General features: G+C 38.2%; 1 protein-coding gene across 12 annotated transcripts in view; it reads right to left on the bottom strand.

Annotated features, from left to right (window-relative positions):
* Positions 1 to 19543, bottom strand: part of prom1a (prominin 1a) — a 55057-nt gene that overhangs the window by 6519 nt on the left and 28995 nt on the right. For 3 of the 12 annotated variants that reach the window (XM_086055957.1, XM_086055930.1, XM_086055922.1), the window contains 21 exons: positions 18347 to 18410; positions 17756 to 17845; positions 16477 to 16500; positions 13910 to 14139; positions 13686 to 13760; positions 13489 to 13552; positions 13220 to 13379; positions 12740 to 12892; positions 11470 to 11593; positions 11274 to 11377; positions 10088 to 10172; positions 8900 to 9046; positions 8688 to 8759; positions 7543 to 7635; positions 7356 to 7373; positions 5644 to 5697; positions 5052 to 5132; positions 4882 to 4950; positions 4691 to 4780; positions 3512 to 3627; positions 1840 to 1908 (listed from right to left, as the gene is read on the bottom strand). In XM_086055957.1, the coding sequence (XP_085912083.1) occupies positions 1840 to 1908; positions 3512 to 3627; positions 4691 to 4780; positions 4882 to 4950; positions 5052 to 5132; positions 5644 to 5697; positions 7356 to 7373; positions 7543 to 7635; positions 8688 to 8759; positions 8900 to 9046; positions 10088 to 10172; positions 11274 to 11377; positions 11470 to 11593; positions 12740 to 12892; positions 13220 to 13379; positions 13489 to 13552; positions 13686 to 13760; positions 13910 to 14139; positions 16477 to 16500; positions 17756 to 17845; positions 18347 to 18410 (1982 nt within the window). Of the gene's footprint in view, positions 1 to 1839; positions 2407 to 3511; positions 3628 to 4690; positions 4781 to 4881; positions 4951 to 5051; positions 5133 to 5643; positions 5698 to 7355; positions 7374 to 7542; positions 7636 to 8687; positions 8760 to 8899; positions 9047 to 10087; positions 10173 to 11273; positions 11378 to 11469; positions 11594 to 12739; positions 12893 to 13219; positions 13380 to 13488; positions 13553 to 13685; positions 13761 to 13909; positions 14140 to 16476; positions 16501 to 17755; positions 17846 to 18346; positions 18411 to 19543 lie in introns of all 12 variants that reach the window. The other 9 variants (XM_086055997.1, XM_086055989.1, XM_086056015.1 and 6 more) reach the window with 5 other exon arrangements.

Genomic DNA, 19543 nt, shown 5'->3' on the forward strand with positions numbered 1-19543 from the left:
GTTTAGTAAACCTGTAATGGTACATGTATTCAAATTTGAAATTTTGTAATGGAACATTTAGCACTGCACAAAAGAGAGTTGCCCATACGTAACTCCGTAAACAAACAGTGCAGCTCAGCCTCTAGCTAGCAAACGTCACGGCTAGCGATATGCCTTTGGCTGTATGTCAAATTTGCGACATGCGTTATCCAGAGATTGATTGAAGGAAATGCTTTATTCTTTAACACGAACTAATCCAGATAAATGAAGGTCCAGGATTAAGTTACCGAGTCACCCGCAGAGCCATTTGAATCTCTTGAAAACAAAATCAAAAATAAAAACTAAACCAGATTAAATCAGGCTCTGGATAAAGCTATGTGGTAGTCTGAATAGTCAGTTGAATAGCAAAAAAACAAACCAAAAAAAAGGAAAAATTGACCCAGACAAATGCTATGTGGTCGTCTGGATAGCTTTAGAATCCTTCATAAATCCAATAACGCAATGCGGTCGGCTGCACACTCATTGAAATTCCACAAAAATCAAAATAACGCTGATAAATAAATGTACCGGTACACAACGGCTAAAGCTATGAGGTCATCCGCATAGTCAGTTGAACCCTGAAAAAAAAACAACAAAAAAAATCAAACCAAACCCAGATAAATGATAGCCATACTGGATAAAGTTAAGCGGTCAGCCACATAGTCAGTTGAATCCCTCCAAAAACGAATCCAGTTAAAAGGAAGTATACTGGATAAGACTATGTAGTTGTTTGCATATCACTGAATCCTTCAAAATTCTAATTTAAGACGAATGCTAATGCAAGCAAGCTAATTAATAACTAATCAAGATAAATGTGGGCTATGCGGCTTGACGCATAGTCAGTTGAATGCCCTCAAAAATCAACCGAAGCCGTTGTCTGCTTCAGGATAAGCAATGTACTTGTTGGTTGGCTGCCTAGCCTCTGAATCCCTCAAAAGTCAAAACGAAGCCAGACGAATACGAGCTCTGAATAGTGCTATGCGTTTTTTGTCAATCAACTGAAACCCTCGAAAAAAATACAGGCTGAAGCTAAATGCGAAGTATAGTCTACAGGCCCTGATAGACCAAACCGACGTCGGAGGTCGTGAAGCGTCTTGAAGCGTCGTTGCGTCTTTAAGCGCCGTCTGTTTGGTGTAGTGGCCACCGTCGTAGTGTCGTAACCCGCCTGTAAGCGTCTTGGGGGCGTTTACGCATGTTGAATCGGCGTCGTGAGTCGTGACATTTGGTCACTCTGATTGGCTATTAGCTAGCAAATCAGCGCTCGGAGCACCAAATAGGAAGTGACAAATGCGGAAAAAGTGAGCACGCCTCCGCTGCCTTCATCTTCTTACAAGTACAAGAGCGAGGGTTGACAATGCAAGTATTTCACAATACCGTGTCAAGAACGTGATGGTTTACTTTGCGTGGGAGTTCATCGTGAGCGAATAATATAGCCGAATGCATTGTTTACGTTTTTATAATCCGCCCTCGGCCAATAGCTTTCCGGTTGGATTTTTCTAACCATGAGAAATGGTGACTACCGCCGCCGATGGTATGGAAGGGTATTACATCTTATGCATGCGCAGAAGGTACTTTAATAGTCAGCGTCGCTGTCTGTCGTTGCGGTGTATTCCTCCGTGACGTGCCGACAGCCGGCCAGACGCCACAGGGGGTAAGCGTCTGTCATTGTTGGCCAGCGTCTTTTTGGTCTATCTAGGCCTTACTGGTTAACAGTTCAGTTAATTGTGTGCGTGTGTGTGTGTGTGTGTACGTGCGAGTGTGCTTGTGCGCATGCTCCCGCCACCATATTGCATGCATTGGACTACCAACGAGCATATTTACCTGGTCACGGGGGGGTTTAGGATGCCTTGCGGGGGCTCGCTATGATAACCATTATTACCACTTTCCATACTGAAAACAAAACATTGCATACAAACAAAAGCATGAAAGATGCGAGATGAAACATGTGGCATGCTTCTGTTCCTTTTCAATGGGGGCACCATTTTCTTTTGAATTAGTTACAGCAATACACAGTAAAGCTTTTGTAAGGTCGCGATTGCGAGAGCCCTTCAGTGAAAGCTAAGGGACACTTTTCACCCCAAACACCAGCACCAAGAATTAGTAGTCGTAAACAATTCAATGGTAAAAGCAGAAATGGACGTTTCATGGCAAAAACAAAAACACAATAATGTTCTATGGAATGCGCCAGGAAGTAGCCTGCCCCCAGCCCCAGGTTACAAAAGGAACATGCCTTCCAAGCCAGAGTGTCTTTGTAAAGTGCAGAGTGCAAAGAAGAGGAATAGCAGGAGATGCCAAAAGCAAAAAGAGAGGATGAAGGATGAGCTGGATGATGGAAATAGTACAAATGGTTATCACAAAGTAAAATGCCAAGTCCCAGAAACGGAGGAACTATGAGGAAGGAGGAAATAAAAGTGGGAAGAAAGAGTTAGGGTCAAACAAAAGAAGCTTGAAAACAGTATTGAACTCAAATTTCATTCCCAAACTAATGCAGGAAAGCAGCAGTTGAAACCCTTCTGTTATTTTGCCAGTCAAACTGATCCATTTTAAAGTTAAAAGTTTAAAGTTTTTTTGAAAAGTCTGCTCAGTTATGGACTGGCGAGTCCAGGGTGTACCCCGCTTCTCTTGCCAAATGTCGTCTTAGGTTAAATGAAGACTCTGGATGGAAAGTTGAAAAGAAAAAATCTTAAAAAAAAAAAATCTATTCATGTATTTAACTGTTCCAATATTATTATTATTATATTATTATTATTATTTTTATTTGGATCAGGGATGTGCAACTGTAAATGATGAAAGGAGACACAATTTTTTATCACTGCTACTGGGCGGCCACTAAAGACCATGTACTTCCTAATCAGATGACAAAAATTCCATTTTAAAAATGGACAACATGCATGCATGTCTGTTTTTATTGAAGCAATGTACATCATGGTATCTTAATATAATTCATTTTTCATCATATTTTTCTCAATGCAAATATAAAAGCTCCCGCCTTCATTCAACAAAAGGTTTGAACAGTCAAAAAGTAACCACATGCTGTGATTTTTTGGGTTTTTTTTCCATTCAAGGATGGCACCAAACTGCTGACACGCAAATCAAAATCAGGTGCCAAAACTCATTTTGTGCATTCATCACGAAAATCAACTCACTCAAAAAGTGAGTTAGACCAACTCATGTTGTAGTATAGGGCAATTTAAGACCCGGTGCAAGTGTAACCCAGCGATGTCTGCGGTGATATTACATATAAAAAATTTACGCAAACCCCCCCCAAAAAAAAACAAAAAAAAAAACTGTGTGGTTGTAGGCTGCACCAGTTGCCCATCCCTGATTTGGATGATTAAAAATGCAGTGTGCCACCATTTGGTGTATTAAAAACAACCATAACAGGAGGGTTGAAGAGGGAACTATCAGGCAAATCCTTTAATTTTGTGCGAGAGCTTTTATCTGTCGTTGCAACGTGACAAAAAAAAAAAAAAAAAAAAGCGAAAGCACTCACTCGTCGTAAACGTCCTCCGTGTCCATCCTGCGGTAGAACTTGGCCAGCTTGATGGCGAGCACGATGCTTGGGATGAGGAGGAGTGTGCTGCAGCCCAGACCCATCCAGAACACATTCTGCACCAAAAACATCCAATGAGTTGGAAATTTAATATACTGTAGATGTGGAAGTGGGAACATTTTCAAATATAGATATTTTTTGTGGAAAATTTGATGAGATAACATACCTGCCCCCCTACGAAACTTTTTATCATCTCATTTGAAAGAAAATGCATATTAATTTTCAGCCCACACATTTGAAAAAATTGCCAAATTCAATTTTAGCCCTAACAGATGTATGACAATTTTGGAAATTGATAATTCAAATGTTTTACACCCACTCACATTTTCTGTGCTGCATTCTAGGGAAACCCTTTATGTTCTTATCTTATTTAAAAGAAATGAAGATTAATTTTACAACACTCCTCCAAAACATTTAAAACTTGTTAAATTCAAGTTTTCCCACCCCGAGATTTAAAAAAAAAAATTGAAATGGCTAAATCAAAGTTTTTTGCGTCTGTACAATTTGTTTATAAGCTGCGCCCCTGAGAACATTTTGCGAAACAAATTAAAGAATTAATCAAGTTTTGCACCCCTTAAAGGGAAATCAACCCAAACATTTTTTTCCCCAGAATATGTTCTATACAGGCCCACTAGTTGACACATGACATTCTGACTAATATTGCGTTTGTGGAATATGAGTTAAGCATCAAAATCCAGCCATTTTTATCCATCTCAGGGGCGGCCATTTGGTCACTTCTGTCGACTGAAAATGTCATCACGGATGCTCAGGGCTCAGATAACAACCAATCATGACTCAGGTTCAGAAAACAGGTGAGCCGCGATTGGTCATTGCCTGAGTCCTGAGCAACTTTGATGTCATTTTCAGTCGACAGAAGTGACAAAATGGCCGCCCCCAGAGATGGCTAAAAACGGGTGGATTAACTCTTATTCCACAAACGCAATATTTATCAGAATGCCTTGTTTCAACAAGTGGGCCTGCATGGAACACATTCTGAAAAAAAAAAAAAAAATGAGGGTTGACTTCCACTTTAAAATGCTTTATTCTCCTCACCCCTATGAAACCATTACATTTTTAGATTTTGAAATATCTCCTATATTGTACGTATGTATTGGATACCATCGAGTCCACCAGGAAGCTGCATGTAATAATTTCCATTGTGTCCAGCACGTTGCTGAAGGGTTTGCAGGGCGCCACCTCCAAGGCCAGCTGCATCAAGGCGACATAAAGAGAATTGCACACTTCATATTAAAATAACTTAGTAATGTTATTACATATTATTCATGTGTTAGTACAGTATTATGACTTACAGACGTCTTGATCCACTCTGTGTATTGATGGAAGTAACCCACAATAGTTGATGCGTACTTTGCACTTTCCTGCAGGGGAAAATACTTATTTAAAATGATGAATCATTGCTTTCCATTATATTACCTTAGTATGAAATATCATATGTGTGCAATGGAAGTCACGTCGGTACCCGGTTGATCAGATGTGTTGCATTCTGGGAGATGAGAAACTGGGCTGCGGTGATAGCGTCTAGTATGGCTAGCACTTTGTTCTGTAGACAAGAAACACGAGATTCAGTTTTCTGTTTGGCTTTTTCTTTGGTTTATTGGAACACTAATTCTGTTACATTTGCTTCCGATGTTTGTTTCATTTTGATAGTTTTCTCCAGCCGGGTTTTTTTCTCACTGATAAGAGTGGAGTTGCTGACTGTTTTTTTTGTCAATAAAGGTTCACAAAATTTACTTTGGATCTATTTTGAGTGAAATCTGTTTGCCCTGTTTGAGAGAAAACTGCAATGTTAGCTTCTAGCTAGCTAGTTCCCATTCCTGTTGGGCTATCAGCCATCTTTTTTTAACAAAGCACTTTAATTTGAATCTTTTGTGACTGGTGTTGTCAATCTGTGTTTGACAAGAGGGACCACTGAGATAAGATATAGACTGCTACGTTATCTTATAGCTAGCTAGCTCTTTCCTGTTGAGTTGATTAAACTCTCAACCGGTATAAAGCAAGTTTTATTGAACAAAGGGCTAAATTATGACTGGGTGGGCGTATGGTTGACTTACTGGCAGGTCTGAGGCAGTTCTCTCCAGGAACCTCATGCTCTGGTTCAGGGCGCTCTTCAAGGGAGACAAATAAGAATAGAAACATCAAAGCATGAGGTAGACCTGGATCATGATGACTCAGCAGAAACGATACACGCTTAAAAGTGACCGCATTTGTCACGTCACACATGCAGAAGGATTGTGCTCCAAAATGAAAAGACCCTTAAAGTTGATCTATTGGCGAGCTGGTAAGCTCCAGCTAATGAGGATGAGTGCTATGTATAAAATGGATGAATGTGAAAATACTCTATTCCATAAATAAATGGATTATGTGTATGATTATTACCTTGTGACTAATTGAGGTCAAGGCCACTAGTTGAGGAAGTCTGGTGGTTTTGACACATAAATAAAATATGTGACCTTCACTTTCAAAGAGTCGGAAAGCAAAATGTCAACCTGTTGATTGCAAGTGGATGCTTGTTGGCATTTTGGCCACAAAGTCCTTCAATAAATACTACACCTTAAAGCAGTGTTTCCCAACCTTTCATTGAGCCAAGACACATGAGAAAAATGTCACGGCACACCAAATAACAATCGCAAAAATTATATTCAGTGGAATTTTGACTTATGAGTGAGCTGACTTATTGCTAAAACGATTTTTTCTTTTTAAGCAAAACATTTTGTTAAAAGGGGTGTATGGCGATAGCGAACTTTGCAACAAGCGGCAATTTGGCAGATAGTGAAAAATTGTTCCAAAAAACGTCCACTTGTTTGCTTTAAGCTATCTATTGCCAGTCCTTTTAAGTTTATCAAAAAAATTAACAGTAAACAAAGAGAATTACATGTCTGGCATACAAAAGCCTGCTAGCTTGATGCTAACACACAATGTAAAACGCCATTGATAGGCTAACAAAACTAGCATCAATGTTAAATCTTTAAACAACTTGTAATTGAACAAAAGCTGTAGCAACGAATGTAGGCACACAAAAACACTCACATGCATGTATTCTTTACACTCTGTGAAAAACAACGAATATTACTGCAGCTTAGTTGAGACGGTCTTCTGTATTTCATCGCCAAATCTATGTATGCATAATATGTCTAGAATGTATGGATTATACTTCCCATTTAATTATTATGACTACTTATATTCTATCATAATAGAAATATTGCAGAGTGCTTTTCTTTCAAATTAAAAACAAATATTTTCGTTGGTGTTTTATGGGCCGATGTAACAATAATGACATTTCCATTCATTTCAATAGGTACGCAGGATTTGAGATACAGTATTTGTAAATTTGAATTGCTGGACACATTAAGTGAAATTGTTGTGGATGGGAATCATTGCTTTCAAGGATAAACACACACGCAGACACACAAGCGTACACACGCGTATCCCTCTAAATTGAGATACATTTTTTTCGGTGTGCCATCAAGAAAACAGACACCACTCTAGTAACCTGTTTTACACCAAGCAGTGCAGCTCAGTATTGCTTGTATTACCTCCGCCAAGAACAAAAGCAGCATTACACATGAAAACAAGTGTAAATGTGTCATGGGGGTGGGGTGGGGGGGTGGATGGCAGGGTTAGGATGATCAGTATATCGCTAATATTCATTGCTGCCTTACATGCTACCTGCACCACTTGTTGGAAACACAGCTTCCACATTGCACAAAGTAACAACATGACAACGACAAAAACACAAGTTGGACACACTTGGGAGTGCGCTTACCCTGGCTCTAACATATTTCTTGATGTTGAACGTAGAAAACAAGCAGAAAGAAGTAAATTGGAAGTGTCTTCTTAAGTGAAGCTAACAGCTAATTTGATAGAGTAAAATAACAACAAAACTAAATGAAAAGAGGGAGGGGCTGCAAATGGAGGTGGGGAAGTGGGTGTGGCATTAGTTGGAGTGTTACCATGGCTTGCTGCATGGGGGCCACCTGCTGGCTGTGGATCTGGCGCACGGTGCCCACGTGGCCTTTCAGAGACGTTTGCAAAGGACCTCGAGGCTGGATCACACACACACCAATACAATACACACTTTGTTACACACTCAATAGTGTTAAATTTAGCAATATAGTATGAATCAACACCCACCTTAAAAAGGTGGTAGGCCTAATGGATGCCAAGATGGCGGCAAAGCACTTTTTCTCTATTAAACAAGACTATGGCCTGACTAAATATAGTTTCTTGGCAACATTGCAAAATCGGTGATCGAGTGTAATGTCATAATTTGACGATCGATCAATGACGTATTTGATCGGATCCGCAAAATAATTGTAAGACATTACAACAAACACAATCTCGTTCACTCCAGGGGGGTTCTGTGCTGCCATCGTTAATAATAGAAGGTTTCTTAGCATATACAGTCAGATTTTTTAAAATGTATTTACAATATTTTAAAAATAATTTTGGGGTCCAATTTTGGTCCATCGTTTGATCGGATTGGTGATCGGTTATCGTTTTTTTTTAAAACTCACTGATCGATGATCGGCTCCAAAATCCTGTTCGTGAGGTAACTCAATGTGCTTCACAAAATTAAAAGTACAACACTAGAAGAACTAACTTAACTCCTGTACCTCAGTACAAAAGTAAAAATACATTTTTAATCCCACTTACAATCAATACCCCTTTTGATATCCTAACACAGTAAATAAATACTGTGCACAAAAAATTATATAGTATATTCAAATACAGAGTACTCTTACTAAGAAGGAAAAAACAAATCTTACAAGTCGCATTTTATTATTTAAGAGCTAGGTAGCTTTGCCTTAATTTTCTTTTTACGAAAAACTGTTGTTGCTGAAAACAACCAAGATTTTCTTAAATAAGGCCAAGGATGGAAATTTCCGCCCTGTAGCCACCAAGGTCTCAGTCAGTTAAGAGTATAGTAACCAAGTATTGGTAGTTTGCTACTTCCCAACACTCGTAGAAAGTGTTGATTTGCAAACATGTTTACTTCATGCAAAGCTCCTCTAGGCCTGGCAGAAACGCTCCGGCGGAGGCGTATTAAACATGAATAATTGAAAGAAACAGGCAAATGGAGCGTGGTGTTAAATACCATCAGGTCTGTCTGGGCTTCCAGCTCTTTGGCAAACGAAAGCAGGTCCACCGCTGTGACGCCTTTGTTGACCTGCGGGAGAGAAATCACATTCATATGCTTTAGTTACACTTCATTTACACAGAATTAACTTTGAGATCCATTCGAGGAATGTGCAGCATTTTTGGTCAATAAGAAAAGCTATGAATCTCATTTTGTGTGAAACGCATCACCTCTTCCAGGTAATCTGCGTAGTTTATTTCCGACAGGCCCGCCTCAGAGAAATCAAGAAGGTTTTGCTTGCCCTCCGCTTCCAGCAAGATGACCCCTCTCAGGTCGATTTTCACGCTGCTCAGAAGGGTCACCACATCCTTCGTGAACTGTCATCAGAGAGAATAAATCCATCAGAAAAAGCGGAAATATTTTTGCTTTACTCAAATACAGATGGGGGAGGCAGCAATTAGGGGACATAGAAATAAATATGTTGGAAAAACAGGTGGCTGAGCTAACTCGCTTTATTGGGTACACTTGCAGCGACCTACAAGTCATTCAGAATTAAAAATGTGATAATTGTGAATATAAAAATTTAAGAAAATAAAAATGGAAAGCTATTTGTTTTCCACCCAAATATATATTCAAGGCATAATTTCATGCTATATCATCTGATTAAATGGCTAATGTTATCAGCGAATGATATTTGTATTTTAATGTCCTAATTGCTTGTGGCATTTGGATGACAGATTTACATATGTTTTGTGATTTAATATATTTATTTGTATTTATTCATTTTAAAATGTATTTTATATATCTGTGTACAAACATGTTTTTTGTTAACATTTTGTATATGTATTGAAACATGTATTGTTATTTATTGTACTTGTTTCAATTGTATATTATATTATTGTCACATTTATTTTATCTTTTATTTGCTTGATTTGATTTTTCTAATTTAAATTTAGCAGTGTACAGTAAATTAAAGAAAATAATAATACTGTATAATAGAAAATGAAATGTAGTTTTATATTTATTTTCACTTAATTAACTTATTTTACTTTTATAGCTATTATAGTTATTCCAAAAACCAGCATGGTAAGTTGATTGGACACTCTAAATTGCCCCTAGGTGTGATTGTGAGTGCGGATGTTTATTTGTCTCTGTGTGCCCTGCGATTGGCTGGCAACCAATTCAGGGTGTTCCCCGCCTACTGCCCAAAGACAGCTGGAATAGGCTTCAGCACACCCGTGACCCTTGTGAGGATAAGCGGTTTCGATAATGGATGGATGGATGAATGGGCTATTGTAGTTATTTTTTTCAGCGCGAGTAGGAAAACTAATAAAAGCTCCACAAGTCATTAAAAAAATCAAAATGAAAAATCCAGGCATACAGCAGGGGCGGTGAGTGCTCATGTTGCATTCACTAACCATCGTGGTGTTGAAGAAAGACGAGACGTTGAAAACTTTGTCCAAGCGCAGGGCCGAGTAGATGCCTTTGTTTTCTTTGCAAGTGCTGTGGGAGACACAAACGGAACGTTAGTCAAAGCGTTTGCTGCCACCCAGTGAATATGACAGGAAGTGCATAACACACGTTCTCGCTGCACAGGAAGTTTAGATTAGCCGCCGACGCAGGGCTGCACATTGTAAACAGACTTCAGGTTTACACTGCTATGTCATGTACGTGGCTTTAAATGGACACAATGAAGCTCAACATGTTTGGGACACAAGGAATGATGTAAGACAGTTGCATAGGAAAAAAAAAAAAAAACAATCAACTTGTTCTGAGCGAGAAAAAAACTCCACTATACATTGAACAGTACACAATACAAATGCTATAAAGATTACTACTGTATAAGGGACAAATGCAAGAAGCCATTTCATCCACTAAGAAGTCAGAAAGACGCCATTTCTGGAAAAAGCACAAGACGGCAACCAAATGGCAAGTCAAAATGGAGTTTCTGTTGGATACTCTAATTGTACAGTACAGTTGACAAAACAGTAAAAAGAAATTACTTAAAAAACAGGAGACAGCTCAAAGAAAATCCTTTAAAAAGTGAAAATTTGATGATAACCATAGAAGGGAAAGTAGAGTTACTGTGGTGTAACATGTTATAAACAGTTTATGGGGGGAAAAAAACCCAATAAAGCGACCAATTGGAAACATTCAGATTAAAAAGAAAAGAAAAGGAATTGGTCTGGAAAATAAAATAAACAAAAGGGAAATTGGGGATCGGGGAGTTATACGTGTTTATATACAATAATAATAACAATAATAATAATAATAATAACAATAATATTGATGATAATGAAAAATGAAGAAAAAAAATGCAAATTTTGACATCATAAAAAGGAGACAACCTCCCCTAAAAAAACAGGATAATGTGATAACCATAGAAGAGGAAGCGGAAGTTACTGCCTTGTAGCATACATTACCAAAAAATTTAAATACTACAAAGAGGGACACATTTCAACTAGTCTGTTACAGCAACACACCGTGAGTCCATTTTAGCCAATCAGAGGCCCTGAAGAAAGTCATTTCCAGAAAAGAGATGGAATGGCAAATATGAATAAGTATACTTTTTTTGATTGAAATATCAAAACTCCATATTTTTACCTGTACAAACTCTCTGCTGTGAGCTGCAGCTCCGAGTCGTTGTACAAGTACCCCGGGATGAAGTTCCTCCACTCGGAATTCACCAGGTAGGGCGCGTCCACCACCTGGAGACCAGTCGGAAGCAATGAGCAAAAGCGAATGGCGTCGACCAATCGCGTTGAATATTGTCATGTTGATTGGTCACTTGATGACTGGCCTTAAAGAGTTCCTTGGTTTGAAAGGGCTCACAGATGAGCTTCTCCATGTTGCCGCCCACTAGGAAGATGGCGGTCAGCAGGCCCATCAGAACCCAGGAGAAGATGAAGCTGAAGCCCACGCCACTGGGGACCGCGACACACATCACAAACATAAGAATAATCATGATGGTAATAACAATACAATATGAATCTTTTAACATTATTTGATTTTAACTATATATCTAGTGAATTGCACTTTACACTTTTGTCTGTCGGGCACCTTTAAAGGAGTGGGCAGTTTTACTTTATTGTAGTTTTATTTCACAACAGTTAACTTGTCTTAGCTTTTGTCTTATTTTTCATGTTTTTGGTTAAAATGGTGTCAAAAGCAGGGGAACAATTTTTAAAACTGGGCTTCTTATTTCTACGCCCAAAAATACAACTTTTTTGTTGCGTCTTTCAGAAATGGGGAGCCATATTTAAAAATGTGGTGTATTATTTCTACATCTAGGAAAACCATTTTTGTTAGAAGCGGGATCCACCTTTTTAAAATATGTCATCTTATTTAACGTCTAATAGGCTGTTTTAAGTTACAAGCGGGAAACTTTTTTTTTTTTTTTAGATATGCCTTCTTATTTTTATGTCGAGCTGAACAATCTTTTTGTTAGTAGTATCACAAGTGGGAATCCATTTTTAATATAGCCTCTTATTTTTAGGCCTAATGGAGCCAGTTTTTGTCAGAAATGCTGTCAGTGTCAGGGAAGTTCAATTTTTTAAAGTACATTATTTATTTTTTTTAGAAGTGGTGTCAGAAATGGGGATCCATTTTAAAATATTGCTTATGCTGATGCACAATTAAACATGTTTTTTTAACGTAATGTAAAAATGGGGATCCAGTTAAATAAAGTAGAGATTCTAATTTTAATGTCCAATAATTTGTTTGAAGAGATGCCAGAAGTGGGATCCACTTTTTAAAAAAATATGGCTTTATGTTTTTATGCCCCATAAAGTATCTACCAGTATATATATATATTTTTTATCAGAAGTGAGTTTCCATTTTTAACATTTTTTTTTTTAGAAAGTGGCACCAAACGTGGGGATTTATGTTTTTTTATCTAGGGTTTCTCATTTGTAAATTTAACTGACCAATGTTCTTTTTTTAAATAAGTGTTCCAGAAGTAGGGATAAACTTTTGCTTTATGCGGCTTTTGTTTATGTCCAATAAAGTGACTTTTGAGTTAGCGGTGGTGTCAGAAGTGGGGCTGTATTTGAAAAGTGACGGCTTCTTACGCCATGAGCATGGTGCCTCCCGTGTTGGAGATGCAGCCTCGTGTGGTGGGAGAGGCGTGCTTATCGTATCCCAACGTGCCACACAGCAGGCCCAGGTAGTTGAAGGCCAGCACCAGCACCAGCATGCAGCACAAAGCCACGCAGCCCGTCCACCTGACAGCACACACACGCAACAACATATGAAAAAAAAAAAGAGTGAAATGGAAATAGAATCATTCCATTTCCATTCCATTCCAAATGCAACATGCACACATCACCCTCCATTTGTGCATTTTTTGCATGCACGTAAATTTTGAAGTGATGCCGATATAAAACACAATCCAAGTAAATCTACATTATCTACATCAGAGATGGGCAACCATAATCAAGGGGCCACTCAGAGTGTGGGTCGCCATTTGGCAGTTGCCCATCCCTAGTGTACAATGTTCATGGTGTATTTTTTTCCCCACACACAGATGGTATAACCAGCAGTGGTCGGACCTGTAGAAGTCCACTTTGTCAATTTCAGGGTACTGGTCCTCGATCTTGGCATGAATGTGACTGATGAAGATGGTGAAGTTGGACAATGAATTGTGCACGGGCAACGCTTTGGACAGGTTGCCAATGTTCCCCCCGATGTCCTCCACCAAACTCTGCACCCCTGACACAGTTTTAATGAAAACAAAATACAATTGTTTCAGCGGAGATCAAAATAGAAAACCATATTTATAAAAATAGATCTAGTTCTCCCAAAGTGTTGTTTGACTTACTGTCAACAACAGCTCGGGTCTGTACCATCACCATATAAGGCGTGTCGTTCAAGGACGCATAACCCTAAGAGAGGTAACACATTTATTTAAATGCATATTTTTTCGGTCTTGATCATTTTTGTTTTTTTTCCCACAAAAAGTCATCACTTAACACCAAAGTCAAATGAACAACAATAAATTGAAGATTTTCCATTCACCTTGTTGACGATAGCGCTGAGGTCTGTTTTTAACACGTCATTCATCTTCTCCAGCTGAGCGTTCACATCAGGAAGCTGAAACGATAAAAAATAAAATAAGCAATAATCATGCATGTCGGTTGGAAGATTACAATCTATTCAATCAGGCATCCATTGATTGAAAACTCATTTCTCAATGTTGAAAACTTTTACATGATTCTGTTTAAAGCGCGTATGCCTGGTACCCGCGTGAAGTTGGCACTGATGTGCAGCTGCTCCAACGACTGGCGGATGCCCCGGCACAGCTGAGCCGAGGTGGCGTCTGACTCCTCGTCGTGGCAACCAGGGTCGTTGAGGGAGCGCTTGATGTTGGCCCGGACCACGCTCAGGTTGAAGTCTAGCTTTCCCGTGGCCTCCTGTAGCACTTGCAGCGACACACTCACGTTCTCCAGGGCCTCCTTGGTTTCACGCATGGCTGCGGAATGAGAACATTGTGTTAGCATAATCCACTATCTTAGTTACGGAATATGTTAAATATATCTACAGGGTGACAATACATAGCTAGCCAGCTAACCTATTCATTAGAAGAAAATTTGTCCATGCAGCTCAATTGCAAATTGCAATTTGCTTTATTGTTTATCCTCACTTCTAAATGTAATTTTAAAAATGTCTTTATTGTCTTCAATGTATTTTTTGGGCTCTATTTCTATTTTAGGGTGGTCATATTTTGGTAAGATAGTGCTCCAAGTATCATGATAGTTAACAATAGCTTAATGGCTAACACTTTCTGTCTATCTGTCTACTTGTCTATCTGTCTATCCATCCCCACCCAAACCATTTTAACCTTTTTTTTGCTCAGTACATTAACATTTTTATATATACACTGTACGTTTTTATCAAATGCACCCTATGTTATTTTATGTATTTTTAGTTTCTTTTTTTTCTCAATTTCTTAGCTATTTATTTATTTGTTTGTTTATTCATTCATTAATTCATTCAAAATGCTTTTAGGTCTTTAAGGTATGCTGTGAGTATTTCTGTACATAAATCTGCCCAGCAACAGCTTGGATGTTTGGGCAGATAAGCACAAACAAGAATGCTATGAATAATAACATTTTAATAGCTTATAAATGAGATGCAAATATTTGTTCTTGTCATTGTACACGGGGCAATTAAAAGTTTAAAAGCACCAGGGGTCACAACAAACGAGCAAAGGGTAGGAAAATGACAAACTCGCCCCTTGGCGGATATTTTGCGACGGGATCGGGGCATGCATGAGTCCTCTTGCATCCTTGATTATATTGAAGATGCAGGGGAAGAGGAAAAAACAGGGAATTGACTTCAACACTTTTCAGATTCAGTGTTCACAAAAGTGAATTAAAACTGCACCAAGCAGAAATTCTCAAGGTAAATTTTCTATATTTATCATTGCATCTTGTCATGTCATCATGTCATCTTCCAAACCGCTTATCCTATATAGGGTCGCGGGGAGTTGCTGGAGCCTATCCCAGCCGTCAATGGGCGAAGGCAGACTACACCCCGAACTGGTCGCCAGCCAGTCGCGGGGCACACATAGACACTGTCACTGAGCGGGAATCGATCCCACGCTGCCCGCACACAACTCAGGCATGTGTACCACTACACTATCAGCGGACTCATTGCATCTTCCATTTAGTCAATTTAAATTAAAATGAAAAACGCTCAAAACAACATAAATTACTCAGAATATCCAAAACAACGTCCTTTGTTGACAAAAAGTTGCCCAAATCCCACTGAGTCCAAAGGCCAGGAATTTGAGCTAGCAAGAAGCTAACACAGCTCATCACTCAGTCAGACTACAGCACAAACAGATGTACTCAAATGCACAACAGCAGTCACATATATGATTCAAAGACCTTTTGTTCACAAAAAGCTGGTCAGCTAGATTCCTATCAATCCAACAGGAATGGGAGTTAGCTTGAAGCTAATGCAAAACTACATACTTTCACTCAGTACTCTTTCTTGTCAAACAACATAACCAGATGCATGACACCAGTGAGAGAAGATTGAAATTGAAGTATTTTATTCACAAAAATCTTCTTAATCCCAACTATGACTGTGAACTTGAAAGAAGCTAACATAGCAGTCAGTCTACATCTGGCACAAACAGAGTCAAATGTAAAACAGCAGTCATAGCAGATCCAAATTAAAGCTCTTTTTTTTCCTCACAAAAGCTGCTCAACTTGACTCCTATCAAGCCAAGAGATATAGGAGCTAGCTAAGTGCTAACGTAGAAGAAGACTACATCATCATTCAGTGCTCCACGTTGTCCAACAGCACTATCAGATGCACAATACCAGACACGCAGATGAAGTCCTTTGTTCACAAAAAGCAGCGGCAGAGGGGCTAACACAAACAGATGGCCTGTATCGCACAACATAAGTCACGGTGGATCCAAATCAAAGTCCTATGTTCAACAAAAAGATGGTTGATCCAGCTGAGAGTTCTAGCAATAGCAAACCTTCATAATGGGAGCTGGCTAGACACTGACGTAGCAATCTATATCTTCGCAAATCTTTTGTTCATAAAAAGCGACACACCTCTAAATATATATACTACAGTATAAATACAGTATCAGTATCGTCAATAGCAGTCTCTTTTTTGACTAATTTTGCAAGTGTACGGTGCAAAGTGCAGTTTTAATGTTGACATGGGTCTTTACAGTACACTACATGAAGGGGCCATGAGCGGGGGGCCAAGGGTTTGGGGGTCTTGGGTGGGCTCACCACTGGGGGACAAACCAGACTTGAGGTCATGGTTCAATTCCTTTTACCTTTAATGGCTCTGTTGATTTTCACTTCACATAAATCCCCCAAAAAGAAAGAAAAGCAAAACACAACAGGCTAAACTATGATGTCATCAAAATGGTATCACAGTATCATCAAATGATTTTGTACACAGCAGTAAGCATTTGGTACATGGAAAAGACACAACAACAATCTTCCATAGTTCATTATTTTACCTGATTTTTTATTGCTTATTATATTGAACTGTTTTCATAATCCTACCGGACATTTTTTTTTCTCTGATTATTAAAAAAAAAAATCACTTTACTTTTTTATTTCATGTAATTTTTTCACATTTACCTTTTTTAAAATAATTTATTTTTTACTTGATTAATATTAATTAATTTACTTGATTTTTTCATTATCATTTTTTATTATTTTAATTTTGCTATATTTTAGATTATATTTTCATTATTCCACTAGATTTTCCAATTATTTTAGGTAATTTTTCAATCAAAAATTATTTTATTCATAATTTTACTTGATACTTTTGGCATTATGTTCGAAAATATTTAATTAAAACATTCATTATTCATTACTCTAAGAGATCGGGGGTGTCAAATTCATTTTGTCGCAGACCACATCATAGTTATGATGTCCCTCGGAGGACCGTTGTGACTGTCACTGGTAGAAATGTATGATCATCTTATATTATCGCATATACGGTACAAAACAAATTGATGGATAACTAGTTTTGAAGTCAGAAGTCAGTAAATTGTTTGCTCAACTCTTTTTCAATATATTTTAGAGAAGGGATTGGTAACAAATGTTTACAATATCTCATATGTAATGCTAAAAGTGAAGACAATTTGAAAGAAACATGTCAAGTCAACACACATGATTTGCCTTCATTTTATTGATACCTTTGCAACTTTTTTTCATACTATAACTTGATATTTTTAATTATTTACTTGATTTGCAGTCACTATTTTATTTGATTCCTGCAAAATTTTATCAGATTAAAAATCATAATTTTACTTGACTCTAAGTCATTATTTTACTTGACTTTTAAAAAGGTATTCTTTTAATAGATTTGAATCCATTATTTCCTTTGATAATGATTCATTATTTTACTTGATTGTTTTCTTTGAATTATTCTAGCAGACTTTTAAAATATTTTTTTTAGTATTTATATCGCCGATGTTGGTCTCTACCTTTACCTTACTTCCCTTCACCATACGTTCGCAAACAGAATATGACTTTTTTTGTTTTGCTGCCATCTTGATGGTATCACTAAAGGATATGAAATGGGGAGCTAATGCGCACCTCCTGTCATTTTCAGCACGGCGTCCAAAGCTGGGTGCACCTCCTTATCCAACGCATCTCGTATCCTTCCACCTAATAGCGGACCTATGTCTGTGCAGCAAGAGGAGATAAACAAGTATTAAAAGATAACACTCAGTACATTGTGTGACTTATGACTGCCATTTAGAAAAAAACAACACAAGGTTAACAGATTTTATCTTTTGGCAGTGCTGTATTATCTTCAGTTTATACAATCAGAAAAGACACAGACAAACATATCGGCTGGCTTTATTTTTATGTTCTTCGTCACAGAAACAACATCATATGTAACTACAAAGTAAAATTTTGCACAATAATACAAAGTAGGCAACGAACCATATGTATTAGGTAACTTGAGTAAAATTGGCAGCCTCAGTGTGGCACCAATTACATTAAAATGATGTTGCTGTGACTTTTGTTTTAGGTCTTGATTCATTTCTTAACTATAAGGAATGACATTCTGGGAAATTATTATAAATTACTCAAGTAAAACAGCATTCAACTAAAATTATTGTAATGTGTGGTGATGAAACTCGCCACTAGGGGGAGAAGATAGACAAGGAGTGGACTCACTCTCCAGGTCGTAGAGGACTTGGTTCTTGGCCGTGGCATACTGGGAGGTGAGGTAATCAATTTGCTGCAAACAGGAAGCACAAAAAATATGTACACTGTATGTATTTAAGAGGTACTGAACACCACCACCCCCAAAACACACTCAGCAATGTAAAGGTTTTTAAAAATTCAGCCTGACACAAGGATTCACCCATCAACACAAAAATGGATCAAATTGAAAGTCTCAAGGACCCATGCGTGAAAGTGAACAGGAAGTCAGCCATTTTGGTTTGGAGGAGGCATTTTGAAGCAAATTCCAACTATGACAAACTCCGACTACGGAATTTGCCCTGATTGGAAGCAGGTATCCTTGAGAGACTGGTGACAGTAACTTGCCATAGCTTGATTGCCAATGCCATCAGACGTGGGAAAGTTTGATGATCATTTCGGGGATTATCAGTAAATTTGGAAAAATTCAACACCCAAAACCAGTTTCACCTAATGGCATAACATTTGGTGGAAGTTTAGCATGGTATGGCAGGACGCATGAAAAGGCTCCAAGAACCCATGTCAGAAAATAAACAGGATTTTTTTTTGCCTTTCCAGGGCTTGTAGTTTGATCACCTCTTCTTAACAAATTTGCCCAAATGAGTCCCATTTGGAAGCAGGTATCCTAGTTAGATGAGTGATATATTTGAAGGTTTTTTTTTTTTGCCAATATCATCTATTGTGGGTGGAGAATGGTGTGAACGACAGCTCAACATTTTGGGGATTTGCCATGGGAATTAAAATAAAATTGGTCCCCCTGACAGGAGCTTAACCGAAGTACATCAGGAAGTCAGCTAAGTATGTTTGAAGCAGCCATTTTTTGCAATCGGAAAAGAACAAGTCCCTGACATCAGTATCACAGTTTGACATGAAATTGGGTGGTCATATTTAATATGGCAAGGCACACAAAAACAACCCAGAAAACAACCCAGAAAATGAATATGAAGTTGGCCATTTTGGACACCATTTTTGGGAGATGTCAGCCATTTACAGGGCTTGTGGTCTTACATGGGCGACGCTTAATCGCAAGATTTTCTTTTTCTTTGTTTGATCATTTCAAATATTCAACATGGGAAGTGGAAAAAAAAAATAGTCCCCAATCACCAGTCTTATTTATCGACAAAAAAATTGTCAGGACACATTTAGGGGAAAATTCCAGGGCTTGATAAA

This window comes from Filicampus tigris, chromosome 2, assembly GCF_054856515.1.
Source record: "Filicampus tigris isolate MCC_2025a chromosome 2, RoL_Ftig_1.0, whole genome shotgun sequence".
Taxonomy (NCBI): domain Eukaryota; kingdom Metazoa; phylum Chordata; class Actinopteri; order Syngnathiformes; family Syngnathidae; genus Filicampus; species Filicampus tigris.